This window comes from Micromys minutus (assembly GCF_963924665.1).
Source record: "Micromys minutus genome assembly, chromosome: 17".
Classification (NCBI taxonomy): domain Eukaryota; kingdom Metazoa; phylum Chordata; class Mammalia; order Rodentia; family Muridae; genus Micromys; species Micromys minutus.
This window is the reverse complement of record NC_137952.1, coordinates 34,563,931-34,581,834: the sequence shown is the minus strand read 5'-3', so window position 1 is coordinate 34,581,834 and position 17,904 is coordinate 34,563,931. Positions and strand designations below refer to the sequence as shown.

The 17,904-nt window shown below is 45.2% G+C and overlaps 1 protein-coding gene across 5 annotated transcripts in view; it reads left to right on the top strand.

The window, feature by feature from the left end:
• Window positions 1–10,273, top strand: part of NPHP1 (nephrocystin 1) — a 42,516-nt gene extending 32,243 nt beyond the window's left edge. For all 5 annotated transcript variants that reach the window (XM_080931022.1, XM_080931021.1, XM_080931020.1 and 2 more), the window contains 4 exons: window positions 2,594–2,706; window positions 4,908–4,981; window positions 8,035–8,079; window positions 9,824–10,273. In XM_080931022.1, the coding sequence (XP_080787148.1) occupies window positions 2,594–2,706; window positions 4,908–4,981; window positions 8,035–8,079; window positions 9,824–10,096 (505 nt within the window). In that variant the 3' untranslated portion in view covers window positions 10,097–10,273. The remainder of the gene's footprint in view (window positions 1–2,593; window positions 2,707–4,907; window positions 4,982–8,034; window positions 8,080–9,823) is intronic.
• The last annotated feature ends 7,631 nt before the right edge of the window (window positions 10,274–17,904 follow it).

Below are 17,904 nucleotides of genomic sequence, written 5' to 3'. Positions count from 1 at the left end.
CGAATTTTCATGTGCCTATTTTCTCCTAAGAACCAGCTTGCTTGTGGCACCTCATTTATTCAGCATTTTTGCATAAATGCTAGGTATGATCTGTATATCAGAAGACTTGAAAGTGCGAAGTGCAGACCCATGTCTTATACCAGTTTCTTTGCACAAGGAAGAGCCTTGCCCCCTAGGCCCATAGCCTCAGTTTAGGGTGAGCCTGTTATGTTATGTGACGGTAGCTCCCTGTTCAGTTCCAACACTTGCCCCATTCTCTCTCTCTTCCTTCCTTCCTTTCTCTCCTTCTTTCCTTCTTTCTATCTTTAATTTTCTTTCTGAGACAGGGTTTTGCTACTTGCTAATGTATTTCTGGCTGCTCCTGGAACTTATTAATGCAGACCAGACTAGCCTTGAACTCACAGAGATCCACCTGCCTCTGCCTCCTGAGTGCAGATGTTAAAGGTGTGCACCACCCCGACACACCTAGAGCCAATTTCCATAGGGACTTAATTTGACTGGTTTGAACATAGGCACACTTCTGAGGTCCTAAGATGAGAAAGCTCCAAGTTCAGGCCCTTGGGGTTCTGAATGAAAGGAAACATTTGCCTAGAACAATGGTCTGAGTAAATTCCTACAGAGTTATTTTCCTTTGTCTGTGTGACACATTTCCACCCCTTTCTCTCTTTTACTTACATTTTACTCTTGTTAAAAATACAATAGGATTGTTACTGCTGGGGCCTATTCATTACACTCTTCTGTTCCCAGTTCACTGAGACTCAGGTGAAATTGGAGTAAAATGGTTTTTTTGTTTGTTTGTTTGTTTTTCTTTTTTGGTTTTTTTTTTTGTTTGTTTGTTTGTTTGTTTGTTTGTTTTTTTTTTTGGTAGGGGCGTTTATTCCACTTCTTCAGCCCAGCCTTTAGTAGGTTAGAACTTTCTGGTCATCTTGGGTTTGGAAAAAAATTAGGCAATTTCTAAGAAACAAAGTGAAATACCATTGCCTCTTGCAGTAAGGAGGTGGAAGGGAAGGAGTGTCCATGCCTTCCAGACAGATGGAGCAGGCCGATCTGTAAGAAAAGAGGGGTCAGACACAAGGGAGGAAGTTTCCATCCCTTCCCTTGGCAAAATCAGTGACAGATCTTCGGCATGAGCCAGTACTTGGCATACCTTGGCGCACTACCCACAGAGGCCTCAGCCAGATGTAAACTACTCTTAGGAGTCACAGCGTGACCTCATAGGACATGGTGGCATCAGGGCTCCTCAATAGTAATCATGAAATCTACCTTGAACTTATACCAAATCAGGGTTTTTTATGTGATCCGTGAGCCAAATAGTGGATATGACTAGGTAAGACAGCCTAGAAATGCAGGGATAGGGAGTGGTCAGGGATATTCATCTACATGCTGTGAAGCTACTTACCTGTGGTCTTCTTTGCTCCTGCACACCAGCCTAATGACCTCATTCATCTCTTATTCCAGTCAACTGGAAGCCTGAATTTTACCTGTATGATCATTTTTCTTTCTAAAATTGACTAGATAGTAAAATAAGGGATAAATTAGAAAAATTGAAGCCACCTTTGTAACCTTTCAAAATATTTTTGTCCTGAGTCTAAAATAAGACTCTTATATAGTTTGATTTATCTTTTTAAATTCTTTCTTCCAGTCTATATATTTTGATTGGGGAGTTTTGATCCATTTACATTTAATGTAGTTGCCCATGGAAGTGCCATTATTTTGGCATTTATTACTTTTTTCTCTATATCTTGGAGCTTTTTTTTTTTCATTTTCTTCCATACTTTTTTCTATTTGTTTTGTTTTGCCACTGACACTTGATTTCTTTTCTGTTTCCATTTGTATATAGTCTGTAAATCATATATATCTGTTTGTGTGCACTTGTGTGTTTACCATGGAGATTACATATTCCACCCCAAAGTCATAATAACCTATTTTAAACGGATACCATCTTAACTTTAATATTAAATTCTTTTTTTTTAGCCTTGCTATATACTAGACATGTATTAAATGCTACAGCTGCTTCATTTTAATCCTTTCAGTAACCTGAAATTCCGGTGTTAGGCTTGGCATCCTACAATTAAGGAAACAAAAGCACACCAAGAGTGATTAATTAATCCCTAGCCAGACTGCTAGGAAGTAGCAAAATCAGGATTCAGTTCAGGTTTGTCACACCTCCTGTGTCCCACCCAGCCCATGAACAGTCTAAACTGGCATTTCCTCCTCTTCCAACAAATCAGGCTTGGCAGCCACATGCTTTTGTTCAAGCTTGTAGCTCACTAGTCACTTTCCAGAACACATTAATGACTTTCCTTTATTTGATTCTATGCATGGGTGTGTGCGCTAGCACAGAACCACGGCATACAACATGGGACTGAGACATAAAAATGTAGAGCTGAGGAGACTAGTTATCTCTGGTTTAAGGGAGACTAGTTATCGCTGGTTTAAAGTGACTAAGTTGTGGTGTAAGTTTTCCTTTAAACTGTAAAGTCTTTTTTTTCCAATAGTAAAGTAAAACTTATTCATTCAATAATACACAAGAAAAACCCCGGGAGGTTGGATTGGAAGGGTCCGTTTAATGACTGCCTGTCTTCCCCGTTAGTCTGCTGCCCGAGACCTTGGTGGGGAGTATGTGCTCCGCCCACTTACTGATATTTTACCGACAAATTCTTGGAGATGTGCTCCTGAGAGACAGGACAAGCCTGCAAAGTGCTGGTAAGTTTGAAGTATCTCCTATGTGTTAATGCTGCAAACATTGACGGTATGTGTTCTGTGCCAGGCTGTATCTCCTGCATACAGATGTGGAACATGGAATAAGACCACTAAATAGCATTAGGGTGGACACACCACTTGGAAGCAGCTTTGTGAGTTCACACACATTGAGCTCATCCCCACACACTTAGCTTCATCTTTTCCATCCATGTGGACACAGTTTCCTTTTCAGCCTTGCAATGATCTGTTTTCACTTGTGATCTTGTATGTCACCTTTTCAAGAAGAAACTGTCAACCCAAGTAGCTGTTCCTAGCATAATGAAGTTTGCCCATGGGTCAGGTAAAAGTCAATAAATCAAACAGTGCTCTATTTTCTATGCACTAATTTTATTCTTAGAATTAATCTTTAGATTAATTTATTTATGTGTGTGTGTGTGTGTGTGTGTGTGTGTGTGTGTGTGTATGAGTTCATGTGCACACAAATGCACGTACATGTGGAGGTCCAAACTTAGCATTGGGCACCTTCATTTCTTACTCTCTACCTATTCACTGAGGGAGGGCCTCTCAATTGAACCCAGAGCTCTCCCCTACAGTTTGACTGGCTGATTCTGAGATTCACTCTCTATACTGGAACATATATAGGCTGCTATACCCAACTGGCATTTGTGTGGGTTTCTGGGGAAACCTCATATTTGTATACTGTGTGCTTTAGCCATTCAGCTATCTCCCCAGTCCTTGTCATTTGTTTTGAGTTCAAAAGTTTTTTCCTGGTTAGGGGCACTGACTGTTCTTCCAGAGGTCCTGAGTTCAAATCCCAGCAACCACATGGTGTCTCACAACCATCTGTAATGAGATCTGATGCCCTCTTTGAGTATATCTGAAGAACAGCAACAGTGTATTTATATATGATAAATAAATAAATCTTTAAAATACTTTTTTCCAAGTAAAATAGTAACAAAATAATTTTAAAAATACATATACCGTCATACATGAAAGAACTTTCCAAGAGGAGTGTGTGTGCTATAAGAGTTTGGCTCAAAGGTAAAACATCTTAATTCTGTTGTGCATCACCTGAACCCTAGAAATCAGCAAGTGTCTAGATACCCACTGCCTGCTGGGTATATGCTGTGGTGCCATTGTGTGGTGAATGGGGAAGATTTGGTTGTACCCACCCTAATGGAGCAACCAAGCTTCAAAACAAAATGACACGAGGAAGCCGTCTGGCTTTTTAAAATACGTGATCATTAAGAAAATAGAGGGAACATTCACCAGGAAGACATGAATTATTATGTAGCAAGAAGAAAGGCTTCTATGAGCAGGTAAAGATGAAACCTGAGCAATAGAACAGACATGTGGGGAGATGTGTGAGAGACTCCTTTCTGATTAGAGTAACTGGTGTGCCTGGACACCCCAGGCAAGAAAACGTATCTAATGGTGAGACTGAAGTTGAGGAGTAGGACATCGTGGTGAGGCCTCACACTGGACAGTCGTGTTCCTGGTTAGAACAGATTCGACATCCGAAGTCTCGCCCCTGTTATGTAGGACAGCCAAGTCTAAAGCTGCACAGAAACACCCGAAGAAATATTTGTAATGCCGGGAGTGAAACTGGAGCTTTAACCATCAGTTGACCTTGGATTTAACAACTAGCAACCTTCACCAGCACCAGGGCTCAGGTGCAGGCTTATTAGCTGTTCCTAGAGGCAAGGAGGCTGTTCTAGATGCTTCTCTACTGAGGCACAGTATGTGGTAGGACATGTTGTACTTGGCATTTCAGAAATAAATGCTATTGTTTGAATATGTCTTTTCCAAAATTAGTGCCTTTCATTGTGATGGTATTAAAGGGAGAACCTGTGGGAGGAATCAGGCCGAGAGTGCTGCTCAGGACTCTTGATGGATTTAGGCATCTTTGTAGCAGGGAATTCAAACCACCCTTCCAATTCTTCCACATTCTTGTGTACAGAAGACCCTGTATGGCCACTCTTACTAGAAACCTCATTTCAAAACTTTTTAGGATAAGAGGTAGAGACACAGAGATACTAAAAGGGACATCTCGAGCCTCTGAACTCTTCCCGGAGGCCAAAGTGTATAAAAAGTTACCAGCAAATAATTGGCAAAATAATTTTAACCTGAATAAATACAATAAATACTGAGATCAAATACAGTAAAATAGGAATGAAGTTTGAATTCTTCCTTGTGTGTTTCAGATTTAATTAGTCATCCCGTGCTGGCCACCTTCCCTCTGCTCCTGGAGCAGCCCGACGTGATGGATGCTCTCAGGGTGGGTAGCACGTACCGTCATGGAAACTTGCTGCAACCAGTGTTTCCCAGTCCCTGTTCATTGTCCAGCTAACCCGGCCTCATCCTTCCAAGCATGGTGACTATTACTCCCCAGGGCCTACCTTCCCTGATGCAGGTGGCAGGGGACAGTGTGTTGAGCATTGTACTTTCTTGCCTGTTCTATTCCTCCAGGTAAGATGCCCAAGAGGGTGGTACTCTAAGTGAAACTCTAAAACAGTCCACTGGATAAGTCAGCCAAGTTTTCAGAAGCACTGAGGCATACTTACCATCTTTAGTTTAATTCATCATATTGTGTTGTCCGAAATAGCAACTGGGTGTTAAAGTGAACAGTTGAAATCTCTGATCTTCAGCTGAATGTAAATTTCCAAAATCATTATCTTAATGTGTTTCAACCTGAAACACTGGGGTCAACAAAGAGAGAAGCCTTGTGACCAAGCCAGGCTCATATGCAGATAACATGGCGGGTGCCATTGCCAAATGTGTTCTAGAGATCTTTTTTTTTTTAAGTTTTATATTTTTTTATTGGATACTCTCTGTATTTACATTTGAAATGTTATCCCCTTCCCCCACCCTGTTGCCATCCCCCTCCCCCTCCACTTATCTTCACAAAGGTGCACTCACTCCTAATCACCCTCTCCACCCCATTGCCTTGGCATTCCCCTACATTGGGAAAACGTGCCCTCCCTGGACCAAAGGCCTCTTCTCACATTGATACCAGACACTGCTATCTTCAGCTACATATGTAACTGGAGCCTCTCAATGTGTGCTCAGTGGTTGGTGTTTTAGTCCATGGGAGTTATGGAGGGTTTGGTTGGTGTGTTCTAGGGATCTTAAAGGTCTAATGAAGGCAGCAAATGACAGTCAGAACTCTGTCTCATTAAAGATCCTTAGGTGAGGGGGAACCTAACAGAAGGTGAGGCCATGGCCTAACTGCTGTCAGGGATGCTGTCACAGGATTGGCAGAAACCTTGTGAGGCAAATAGGATCCAATTTGGCATGATATTTGTGGAGGGGCCAAAGATGGCCAAAATCAGAGGCTGCATATGGAGAGCATATGGCGGAAGGCAGGGAGTGACTGACCAGGAAGTTTCCCTGGATGATGATTCTTCCGCAGTGACTGTGGCCATGTCAGCTGAACTTGTTGCTACAAGAGTAATCATACTGTCAGGAGACAGGGAGGCAGAGGTTCCCTTTTATAGGTTTTCTTGTCTTAGAGGTAAAAGATATTTAAAGCAGACCCAGAAGGAAACTTGAGGACAATTTTATTGTGTTTTATGCATGAAGTAAGTTAAGGGCCCAGTGTTCTCAGAGGCTTCTTGGAGAACATCGCAGGACTCGGAAGTGGATCGTGGTTTAGCTATAACCCCTCCCATGGCACAGCCTGTAGAAGATTGAAGTGTGTTTGCCTGCTATGTGTCAGAGGGACCTGAAACACAGAACAAGCATGTTTCATCCTGGAGCCTGAGAAACAAAACCTCAGGAACAGCAAACTGAAGATCATGGCAGATGGTGGAGGCCGGAGCTGGGCGAGGGATGGAGTCATCTGTACTGTCCAAGTCAGAGGGCAAGAAAGCAGGCAGGCAGCACTGGGTAGGCAGGTCTGAGAAGCAGCCCGGGGTTGGGTGTCTTTAAAAAGAGGGTTGTTTCTCATTCCTGGTTCCCTTCCAGCATGACTCCATCCCATAGCTACCCAAGGGTGAAGGCTGGTGAAGGCAGGCCCTGTTCTCTTCTAGAATCATTTGGAATGAATAGCTCTCTCTGTTGTCGTCTGTCCTTGCAGGAAAGGGAAAAGGTGGGGGATTGACCTTGGGCTTTCCACTCTGCCTCAAGAGCCTGTTCATTTCTGCTCACATCTCATCGGCCAGAACCAGTCCAGTGCTCTGCCTCACTGGGAGGGAGCTGGGAAAGACAGGCATCAGTTCCAGAAGGAAAGGGGTGGTTTTTGGTGAGGTGGTGAGGTGGTCATGACCCACACACGTTTTCTATCCCCAAGTCCCTCTGTGTGAAAACCCCCATTGCTTTCTGTGGACTGAAAGCTCAGGTGGAGTCAGTTTTACAGACAGTGAGTGTAACTTACTAAGTAATGCTCACACTGAGCCCTGTTGTCTTTTAGGTTTACTTTATGAAGTGTGTGGGTCTCCAGGCTTTACTCAGCTAGGTTCACTCTGTGGGTGTTTGAATGATGATGACACCTGACTGCCATCAAATGCTGTGGCTCTGAAGGGTTCTCTCAACCTAAAGGCAGTAGTGGCAAGTTAATAGGGTGGGATGTTGCAACCCTAGGAGGCAGAAACAACCTGGCCACACCAACACTTCATGGTCAGTCCATCCACATCCTTTCTTCAGGGGTTGATGGCTCCCTGTCTCAGCACAATGTGACCCTGGGCACCTATGGGGCTGCTCTACCCAGAAAGAGTTGGTGCCTTCAGGATACCTGCAGAGTCAGGTGCCAGTGGGTAGTTATCTACAAATCCACCCAAAACCAGTCCTGGACAGTCAGCCTGGAGACTTCCCAGGAATCGCTTTGCCATTCAGTTCATCCCTGTGTGGGATCCCTTGAGCTCTAGCTTCTCTGGCTAAAGAAGCTTTTGTAAAGCTTGTGGAAATGTTTACATGCAAATGGACTTGTCTGTCCCATCTGTGTCACCAGAGTCACTGGTGTAGGGGACTTGGCAGGACTTCCTACTTCTGTCACCATCTCACCTAGGAAGCTTGTGACTATCTCAGCATCTGGGCATTGTGTGTGCTTGGCATGGGCGGGGGGGGGGGGGGGGGTTGACCCATTGTTTTTGTAAGTTGGTTATAATAACCACAAGTTTCTGAGCTGGCCTTCACAGATGTGCCTGCTTTCCCCGTCAGGCTGGTTCTGGGTTGCTGGCAGTAGAGGCCTTGACAGTGTGGCCTCTTTTGCATTAGATGCTGTGCAGCAATGCTGGCCCTGCCCATAGCTTAGCTATGGGATGAAGCTGCAGACGGTATTGCCAGGACTTGTGAGTGCTCTGACTAATACAGTGTTTCTGTTCTCTTCTGTAGAGTTCCTGGGCTGAGAAAGAAAGCACACTAAAGCGATCGGAGAAGGTAACTGGGTTTCACACTGATCTCAAGACTGATTTCCCATGTGTTCTAACAAGGCCTCTGTTTCAGTGAAGCAGTCTAGACTTACCCCTTTCCTCATTGTGCTCACACAGACACAGTCTAAGAAAGTGACATGCTTGCTTCTTAATGTAAGAGGGCCCTGGACAAGCCAGGCATTTCAGATCCCTGAATTTACTTACTGAAGTCTGTAAACTAGTCTTGCAGCTAGCCAGCACATAGCCTTTGTTTTGCTTTGTTTTGTTTAAGTCCTCGAGCTCTCACACACACTTCAAGTAAAGAGAAGGGAAAGGAGAGCTTTCCTGAGAGGTGGATGTGCTGAGTGGGTGCCTGGTCTGGTTTACACTGGTTTACACTGGTTTACACTGGTTTACACTGCTGCAGGCTCAAGGGCTACCTCGGCAAGCCTGGCCTTGACCAGTGAGGTAGGACGTCACTGCCGGAACCCAGGACTGGACAGTCATTTTCTATTTAGGACCAGGGAGTGACTTCAGACAGGCTTTGTAAGGCATGCCATCTCTCCCACAGTGAGTTTCTGTCATCAAGAAAAAGCTGCATAGATGGCAGGTGAGAGCCCAAAGCTCTGACTCTATAAACGTTTATTTACAAAAGGAGGCAGAGGCCACGGGGGCTCATGTGTGCTACTTCCTGTACACCTAGCAGGTGTACCTCAGCCCCTGTGCCACATGTGCCCTGGGATAGCTGAGGGTGTGGCCCAAAATAAAATTAGGACTGTACTTAGAACAGTACAATCCCAATACAAAAAAGTCAGGTATACCTTAAAGTGTTCATTGTTTACAAGAAATGTAGCAGAAAAAAAAAAGAAAACCCCGAAACTTAAGAGCAGGAGCAAGAATTACAGCCTGAGCTTCCACATGACCAATAACACCGCACTTTACCCAATCTGTAGGTTCCAGACCTTTCTAGAACAACAGTGGGTGAGGTGCAGGGCCTCAGGCTCTCCAAAGGTACCCCATACATATGGTGTGCCTAGGCACTCTCCATGTGTGCAGCCGGCTGTGTGTGGAGCCCTTGCACTCAGCTACTGTGCCTCTGGGATCCCACCCCAGCCTCTTGGAGGCAGGCTAAGTGAGTTCTCCCATTATCTGGGGAGGGTCTGACGCCCTCAGGCTGATGAGCCTGTACTACTCACCAGTAAGTAGTCTCCTCTGCTTGGGCCTCCTTTCTCCAGATCTCAAAGTGCTTGCCACATCTCTTCCTTTTTGTAGGTTTTAGTATGCATCCTGGCTGGATCTTAAATAGACCTAATTGACCTTGAACTCACAGAGTCTGCCTGTCGTTGCCTCCTAAGTGCCGGAATTAAAGGTGTGCCCACCATGCCCAGCCCGGGTTCTTTATGACGTTGAGGCTATTATCTCTTGGCAGATAATAATCCAGCCAATTCTACACAGCCACCTTGCATTGTGGGGTGTGTGTGTGTGTTGTGATGTCACTACAGTAATTGCAACACTTTGGTCTCCTTGACTGAACATTGTGACAACTCTTGAGTGGAGCTTAGGAGTTCCTGCTCTCAGAGCTTCTGCAGAGTTCTGAGGGAGAACTGTTCAACTCCACTGTGACTCTACTTCCCCCAGCTCTGAGCACATGCGATCCCTGCCAGCTCCTCTGTTCTGCTCCTCAGTGGCTTTCAGCTGACAGCTCACAGGAGTTTGTGCCTAGAGCCATAATGTCAGGCAACTGATAGTTCCTTTGTGGTGATGTTTTCCAGAGAGACAAAGAGCTCCTAAAGGCCGAGTTCCTCCTGGTCTACCATGACTGCGTGCTCCCCCTTTTGCATTCTACATTGCTGCCCCCCTTTAGGTGGGCCGAGGAAGAGACAGAGGCTGCTAGATGGAAAGCCATCGCTGACTTCCTCAAGCAGAGCCGAGAGAACGAGGGCTCCCTGAAGGCTCTTCTGTCACCAGATGGAGTTCACAAACCCTTTGACCTTTCGGAGCAGACCTATGACTTCTTAGGTGAAATAAGAAAGAACTCAGGCTGATGACAGCCATGGCTCCCAATTCCCACTGGACCCAGTGAGCTCACCAGGATGATTTGGCTCAAAAAACAGAACCAAAAGAAACAGACTGGTTAGAACTTAGGTCATATTCTTTTGTGTGCAAATAATATTTTCAAAGAACTAATTATTTGCTTGCATGTAAAACAAAATAAATTTTATAAAGAATATTGTTATATCTAATTTTTTCAAAACACCAATTAAATGGCAACCTGCAGGTGTAGATATCTATAAAAGCAGTTTTTAGCAAGGGTTGAATTTGTGGTTATCCAAGAAAGTGAAAATATAATCTACTAACTGGGAAAAGATATTTCCAAGTCATAAGACTGATGCAAATTTAATGTCAAGGATGGGACTCGGTGGTAGAGTACTTGCCTAGTTTCAGCAAGGCCCTGGCTCCAACCCTAGCATCACAAAGACAGTGTCATATGCAGAATATATAAACTTCTGAATATTGCTAATATGTATCATCATCAGAGAAATTGTGTTGTTAGTCCTTTAATTCAGTCTCATGTTTGGATTGCCTTACCCCTGCTAGAACAAATGCAGAATCCTTGTTTTGTCAAGTCAATATAAAAAGTCCTCAGTCAAAATTAATTGTTTTTCCCACACTGAAGAGTAAAGCTGACATGGTTTTCAGTCACCCAGGTCTTAGTGCATTTCAGGTACCCTCTCAAATGCTGCCAAATGCCTCAAGCCTTTATTGTTAACAATAATAGCACGAGGTATCCCTTGGGTGCCTGGCAGTCAGGTAACCTGGGTAATAATAGATACCAGTTGGCAATCCTGTGTACCTGATCATGCTTGTCAGGGCTCTGCAGTAGCTAGGTGGTCCTCTGAGCTACTGTGGGATGCAGGTTCTGATCCCTGATACTGTTGAAGAAACAGACCAAGCAGGTTGTATGATTTGCATAAGGTCAGAGCTAGTCAATGGTATAGCCGATGGCTATGTATCACATCTATAGTGACAGTTTTGACATTTGGGTTTTCTTACAAAACACAAATATGGGAATATATTTTTGTTTTAATCCCAGGTGTGGGATATGGGGCTGCTTTAGATTGTCCACAGTAGCTGACTATGATTTGCCTCATGCAGGGGTGTGATTTTACCAATGGCAGACATTTTCTGCGATTTTGTGACATTTGGAATTCTGAGGACTTTTCAGAAGTATTTTCTATAAGTGCAGGGCCCCAAGAGGCAGGGTTGCTGGTGCTGGTGATAGGTTCTTGGTTAGTGGTTGGTTGCTGGTTGCTTTTTGTTAAGGAGTCTTGTGCAAAGAAGAAGCAACAAGAAGAAGAAATTAGGCAGAGATCAAACAGCAAAGATCAAACTTGCCCCAAGGAACTTGATGCCCCTAATTAGCAGGAAGTAGTCTAATGACAATGTCACTCCTTCCCCCTCCTCCTCATATCTCTCCTACCTATTGTCAGGGGGCTGAAAGGGTGGAAGGGGTGAAACTGAGCAGCTCACTCCAGCTACACATGCTACACACGTCTACTGCCTCAGAGGTTCCACCTCTTTGTGTGAAGACAGGCAGAATTTGTTACCACCAGCCTGCTGCCCTGTGAAATGTATTCTTTAAAAGGAAAAAAATGTGCTAATAAAGTTTTTAAAAGGTATTTAAGGAAAAGTCTGGATTAATGAAGTAGAGGCCAACCTAAACTGTTACAAGTCCCCAAAATACATTTTAACAATGTGCTGCCCTATAAGAGACCTTCAGTATTAGAAGTTTGTTATATTATGACACTTCTGAGCTATTCTGACTTCCAGGAGGCCCAGGCTCTTAAAGGTCCCATTCCTTTTTGACATTGCCACAGTGGGACTGAGCCTCCAACCTGGAAACTCTAGGGAGACATACTTAAATTCTGTCCAAACCACAATAGGCCTTGAGGTCAGAAATTAACATGGTCTGGCAGGATTCCTGGCCCAAAATATGACTGACAAGTAGGAACTTGGCCTTGAAAAAATATTCACTGTGCCCCTCTGTGTGAGCCCCTCTGTCATCAATGACTGAAAAGAAGACATCTTTTCTGCCCATCATTCTAAGGCAGCTCTTCTCCTTCCGAGGGTCTCTCCAGCTGTTGTTCCCTGGAAACCCTACCTGGTCAGATGTGCATAAAGACTCCAGGGACCTATGCACACCTGTGGGGAGTGTTTTTATTTTGTTGTTTTGTTTTTCATGACGGATTCTTTGACGTCATGACGTATTATATACTAGTTGGCTTCTTTGTGGCTGGTGACTGGCATTTGGGGTGTAAATAAATCCTTTTAGTGGAGGTAGGGCCAGGAGAAATAGCCACTTTTAGGGACCTCTGGCTACTTTTCCTGTTCATACTGTGTCAGGAGTGGACAGTTTTTGATGCATGGAGAAAGGACAAAGACAGCCAATGTAGGTGACGCTGGGCCAGAAAGGGAGGTTCACAGAGAGCCCCCTGACGAGAGGGCATAGAGCCATGGTGTGGCGTAACCCTGCCTGTGAGAAACTTCTTCCTTTCAGTCAGTGAAATCTTGTTTTTTCAGCAAAACCTCCCTGACTTTTTAAATGTCACTTTTTAGCTTCCATAACAGGAAAGGGTTGTCATGGAGCCAAAAGCATCCTGGAAATAGTCCTAGGGTGTGTGTGTCAAGAAGTGAGACTCGACAGCAGGCTGGGTTAGGCTTGCAGGGGAGAGGAACAAGAAAAGGCAGGCAGGAGAAGACTTCTCCACAGGGTCCTGCCTGGAAGGTGAGGAGACTCCCTATGTCAGAACCATAGAAACTAAATCACAAGGCCTAGACCACATCATTTGGGGAGGGTCTTCGTTCACTGCTCTGTTGTACAGGGTTTGCTGGCCTTGATCTTCCTGGAATTCTCCTTCCTCTGCCTCCCCACTCAGGAGTGTTGGCATTACACATAGTACAGCCTGCTTTATGTGGGTCCTAGGCATCTGAACTTACACTTTCCCAGCAAGCCCTCTACCCTCAGTCTCTCTTGACACTGCTCGAGTGTTCTATCATCAGGTCTGCTGGGATTCCCTATCCCTGGGTGCTTGAGATGATGCTAAAGGGCAGGAAGTCTCAGGCTTCAGTGATTCTGTGGTCTGGTGTCTCCCTGGGAAGTCTCTGGACGAACATTCCCAGGACCAGGGCAGCCTGGCCTGCCCATCCCAGGAGCATCTCGGAAAGCCATTATCTCTACAAAGGAAGAAAGGAGGCAGAGATGTCATCTTCAAGGGTGAGCTTTGTCCGTCTGCAGTGTGTAGGATATCCGTTGCGGGGTCCCCACACTTCCTCTTGTGTAAAGTATTCCCAAGGCAGAGGAATTCTCTGGCAGGGACAATGATCAGACCTGGTTGTTGGCTCGGAGCAATGTATTCTATTTCCTCAATTCAAAGAGGTGGGGTCAGAGCTGCACTTCCTTAGGTGCCTGCACATCTGAGGGGTGTCTCTGTGTATTCCCTTGTTTACTCAGAATGTTGCTGGGACACCTACTATACTACCAAGCTGAGTGCCTTCTGTGTTCTAGCTTTCAACACGCACAAGTGGCCAGGAACCACAGGAAACAACCTCAAAGGGAGGGTCTGATTGCTATGTGGTCCCACAATGGTGTCTCATTTTTGTGACATTTAAATTCTGTTTAGGCTGTGGCCGTAGCTCAACTGCTGTGCGCACACAAGGACCTGAGTTCAGTCCTCGCATAAAAAATGCCAAGCACAACACCACCGTGGAAGGCACTGGCTGGAGAGGCCCAGGCAGGCCGCTGCCTCTGGGGCTTACTGGCAGGCCAGTCTAGTCTACGTGGTGAGCTCCGGGCCACAAAGAGACTCTAAAATCAAGGCAGATGGCACTTGAAGATGTGCTTGTTCTAGGCTCCGTGTGCACATCTGTGCACATCTGTACACTTAGCCAACTCCAACAGTTCTATAACTGGGGCATTAATGGCCCAATGGCAGTACAGTCAGAAATACGTATCCAGTACTCATTCCTGTCTGGATGCTCCCTCTCCAAACCACTACCTGATCATGGAGCCATCTCAATTCCAACATCCAAAACTGTCCACTACCTGATCTTGGAGCCATCTCAACTTCAACATCCAAAACTGTTTCGGGACCACATTAAGTCTGACAACACTGTCTCTGGAAATGCAACTTGCCAGCTGAGCTCCTGCTATCCGGCACAGTAATCATTTCAACTTGGGGAGGAAAGAATGAGGGATGAGGAAATGACTAGGGCAGAGGTGAGCTGCCACACGGGTAGGACACTGGTGACCTATGACATCTTGACTCAGCGGTGACTGACACTGAATGAGGGTGTGTGGGCTGCGGGCAGCAATATAACATCGAAATCATTAATGGGATTCGGCTCACACTCGGGATCAGTCAGTTTCTATGGTCCTCGGGCATTTTGGACCTTACCCTGCTCATTTGTGTCTGACACTGCCAGCAAAGATTAATGCAGAACTTTGTTCTTTCTCAGAGGCCAACCTGGAGGCTATCAAAATTGCAAGGGGAGGAGGAAGAAGGGGAGGAGGAAGAAGGAGGGGAAGAGGAGGAGGAGGAGGAGGAGGAGGAGAAATGTCACTAAAATCTTTATGACTGGAGAGATAAAAGGTGTCATCTCATTGTGGGTCCTCCGTGCCACCAGGCAAGCATTCCAGATGGCACAGTGGCCCACTGCAAGAATATTCCTGCTCTCCCGAAGCCACGACCTAAGGAAGGGTAAGGGACAAGGGTCAGAGACGAACAGCAATGAGCAGTAAATGGGCATGAGAAAGTCCCGGTAGAGATTAGAGCGTGCAGAGAATTAACACTCGATGGTAGAGGTTATACTCAGCCCCAGCCAAGGACAGTCTGCCTTCCCTTGCCCACTGGGTGGAGCTGAGATCCTTGTCCAGGACCCAACAGAAACAAGGGAGGGGGAGCAGGGGAGTAAACGAAGAATTCAAAACATTACCATGCTGGTGATGATCCTCCCTCTCTCCCTCTTCCTCCCTCTCCCTCTCTCCCTCCCTCCCCCCTCGTTATTTTGGTAGGTTTTGTTTTGGTTAGTTGTTGTTGTTGTTATTATTATTATTATTATTATTATTATTATTATTATTATTATTATTATTATTATTATTATTTATTCTTGCTTGAAGCACAGCCTCACTCTCTAGCCCAGTAGGCCTTGATCTCATGAGTAATCCTCCTGCTTCAGCCTCCCACATTCTAAGATTGTAGCTGCAAACTACCATACATACCTGACTTTCCCATTTTCCCCCCCTCTGGTACTTCCCAGCCAGGACACAGAGGCCATGTTCTAGAGCATGAACTGAGCCCAGAACTGGACATAGGATGCGAAGACATCTCCAAAAGTGGCCTCTGATGCCCAGCCTGATGAATGCAAAGAGCCCTTGGAACCAGAGAAAATGTTCAAAGCTACAACAAAAGTCCCTAACAGAAGCAACTTGAAGGAAGACTTTGCTCGGCTCACAGTTTGAGGGATAGTTTAAAATGGTGGGCAAGGCATGGTTGTGAGAACGTAGGTGGCTGGACCACACTGTATCACGGTCAGGAAGCAGAGGTGAGTGCTGGTTCAGCTCACCTTCCCCTTTATATTCAGGGTGAGATCCTACACATGGGATGGTGTCACTACATTTAGGGCAGGTCTTCCTACCCCAGAGATGACCCTGGAGGTGGTTTGTCTCTTGGGTGAGACTAGTTTCTGCCGGTTGGTGATTAATACTATGAAGGAGGACTCCTGGAAAGAAACCATGACTGCAAACGACTGGTTGACGAGTTGGGACTGCGGTGATGAGGAGAGGAAGGAGTGTTGCAGGGCCAGAGCCCAACTACATCTTTCCTGTCTCCTACCTAAGCCATCTACAGCCATTTCCTTGCCCATCTCTGTGTTGGACCTGACATCCTGTGATTAATAGATAAAAACCCTTTTGGGATTTATTAACTTAGCAGACCACTGGCTTCTACCAACTCAAAAGCTAAGAACATCATCAGACAGTGTCTGAGGCCTGTAGGAGAGATTTGCTTCTCTGATATTTCCACCCAAGTATTTTAAAATTACTTCGATTTATGGCTTTCTATGTTCTGCAGCTATGAGTCTGTGAAACACAAACCCTGAATACCTAACTCTGTGTTTCTCAGGCCATGGACACTCAAATTTGGCTCCAGAACAAAATATCTCCTATTCTTTTTGAGGTGAGAGATGTATTTTTTTTTTTAACATCGAAATACTATTCCCCCAAATCCTTGTGTACCTTTCCTGCCCCAGCACCTTCTGGGTTCTAGAAGGTGTTAGAGCAATCACAGTATGGAGAGAGCTCAAGAAAATCAACCCATAAAATAGACCATACTGCCTGAGCTCACCCCAAAGCTGACCATAAACGAAATAGAATGTTCAGGGCTTGGCCTTGGGTTTAAAGCTATCACAGTACCACAAAGCCTTCAAAGCTGATCCAACACTGAAGCCACAGCTCAAAGGAGACACAAAGCTCATTGGCTGATAAAACCCATCAGTACTAGACAGGATTTAAACAAGATGCAAATCCCATGGCACATGATTCCTAATGTCCATGAGACAATCCAAAATCACTTGACCTCTGAAGACTGGAGAAAAAAAAAAAAAAAAAAAAACAGCATCCGTAAGTGGAAAAGACAAAAAGAAAACCAAGACAACAAGTCTAAGACAACATATTTACTAAAACCAAGGCATTGAAGTTACTGTCATAGTCATGTGCCAAGAAGTAAGGTCAAGTCCATTTGCAACCAATAGAAGGCAACAGGGAGACAGATGATACAAACAGGAATTGAGGGAAATTTTAGAGAGATAAATGGCTCTAAAATGGCAAACCTCCATGTACACACACAATAACAGTAGGTGAATTAAAATATGTAAAAATTCCCTTCAGATAGACTACAGAAACTTTATCATCATACGATCCCTTTGCCTCTCTCTTGCCTCATGTGGCAGTCATGGTATTAAATACATATAAACTAAAAACATTAGCAAATAAACCAAGAATGTTCCCTAATAGCAGTATGGTTTTTGCTCTCAACCATGGTGTAATACTTTGCCCACATATTTACCATCCACATTACAATTCCTTCATTTCGACTACCTCAAGCCCCCACTGGTAGAATCTACCTTTGCTGGAACTTGTGTGTGTGTGCACGCACAAAACACTGTGAATTCACAGTATGTGACTAGGACTCACACAGATGTGTGCTCAGTCATGCTCTGACATCTTCCTTTGAGACAGGATCTCTCGGTGAATCCGGAGTACTTGGAATTGATACTTCCTAGACCACTGAAATGGCTTATCAGGGAAAGGCACTGTCCCTCAAGTCTAATGGCCTGAGTTAAATCCCTGGAGCCTGTGTGTGCTTCTTACTCTGCCCTGTTTCCTGATGTCCCATGTAGATCACAGTCACATCAAAGGGGGCCACCGTCCCAAAGAGAGACATGGTGCCTATGTATGACATTCGGAGAAGGTAGATGGCTTTGGATCCATCCTGTCAGTAGCATGGGGACCTAAGCATACGGACTGTAAGCTCTAGGACTTGGAAAAAGATTGAGGACAGGCTGCCTCGAGGCTTGCTGAGGAGACCTTTGCCTTCCCCTGCAATGCCTGGCTTTAAGCTTCATGTATCCACACTCTGCAGGCTGCTCTAGACCAAGCAGGGCGAGCCAGCTACTCCTCCAACCTTGCCCAGCACAGGGCCTGGAATTCCCTGCTGTTTTCTCAGGAATAAGACACAGGGCTCTTGTGCAGGTCGTCCCCCAGTCCTTGGGGCAGCTTTTCCATGCCTACTCTCCT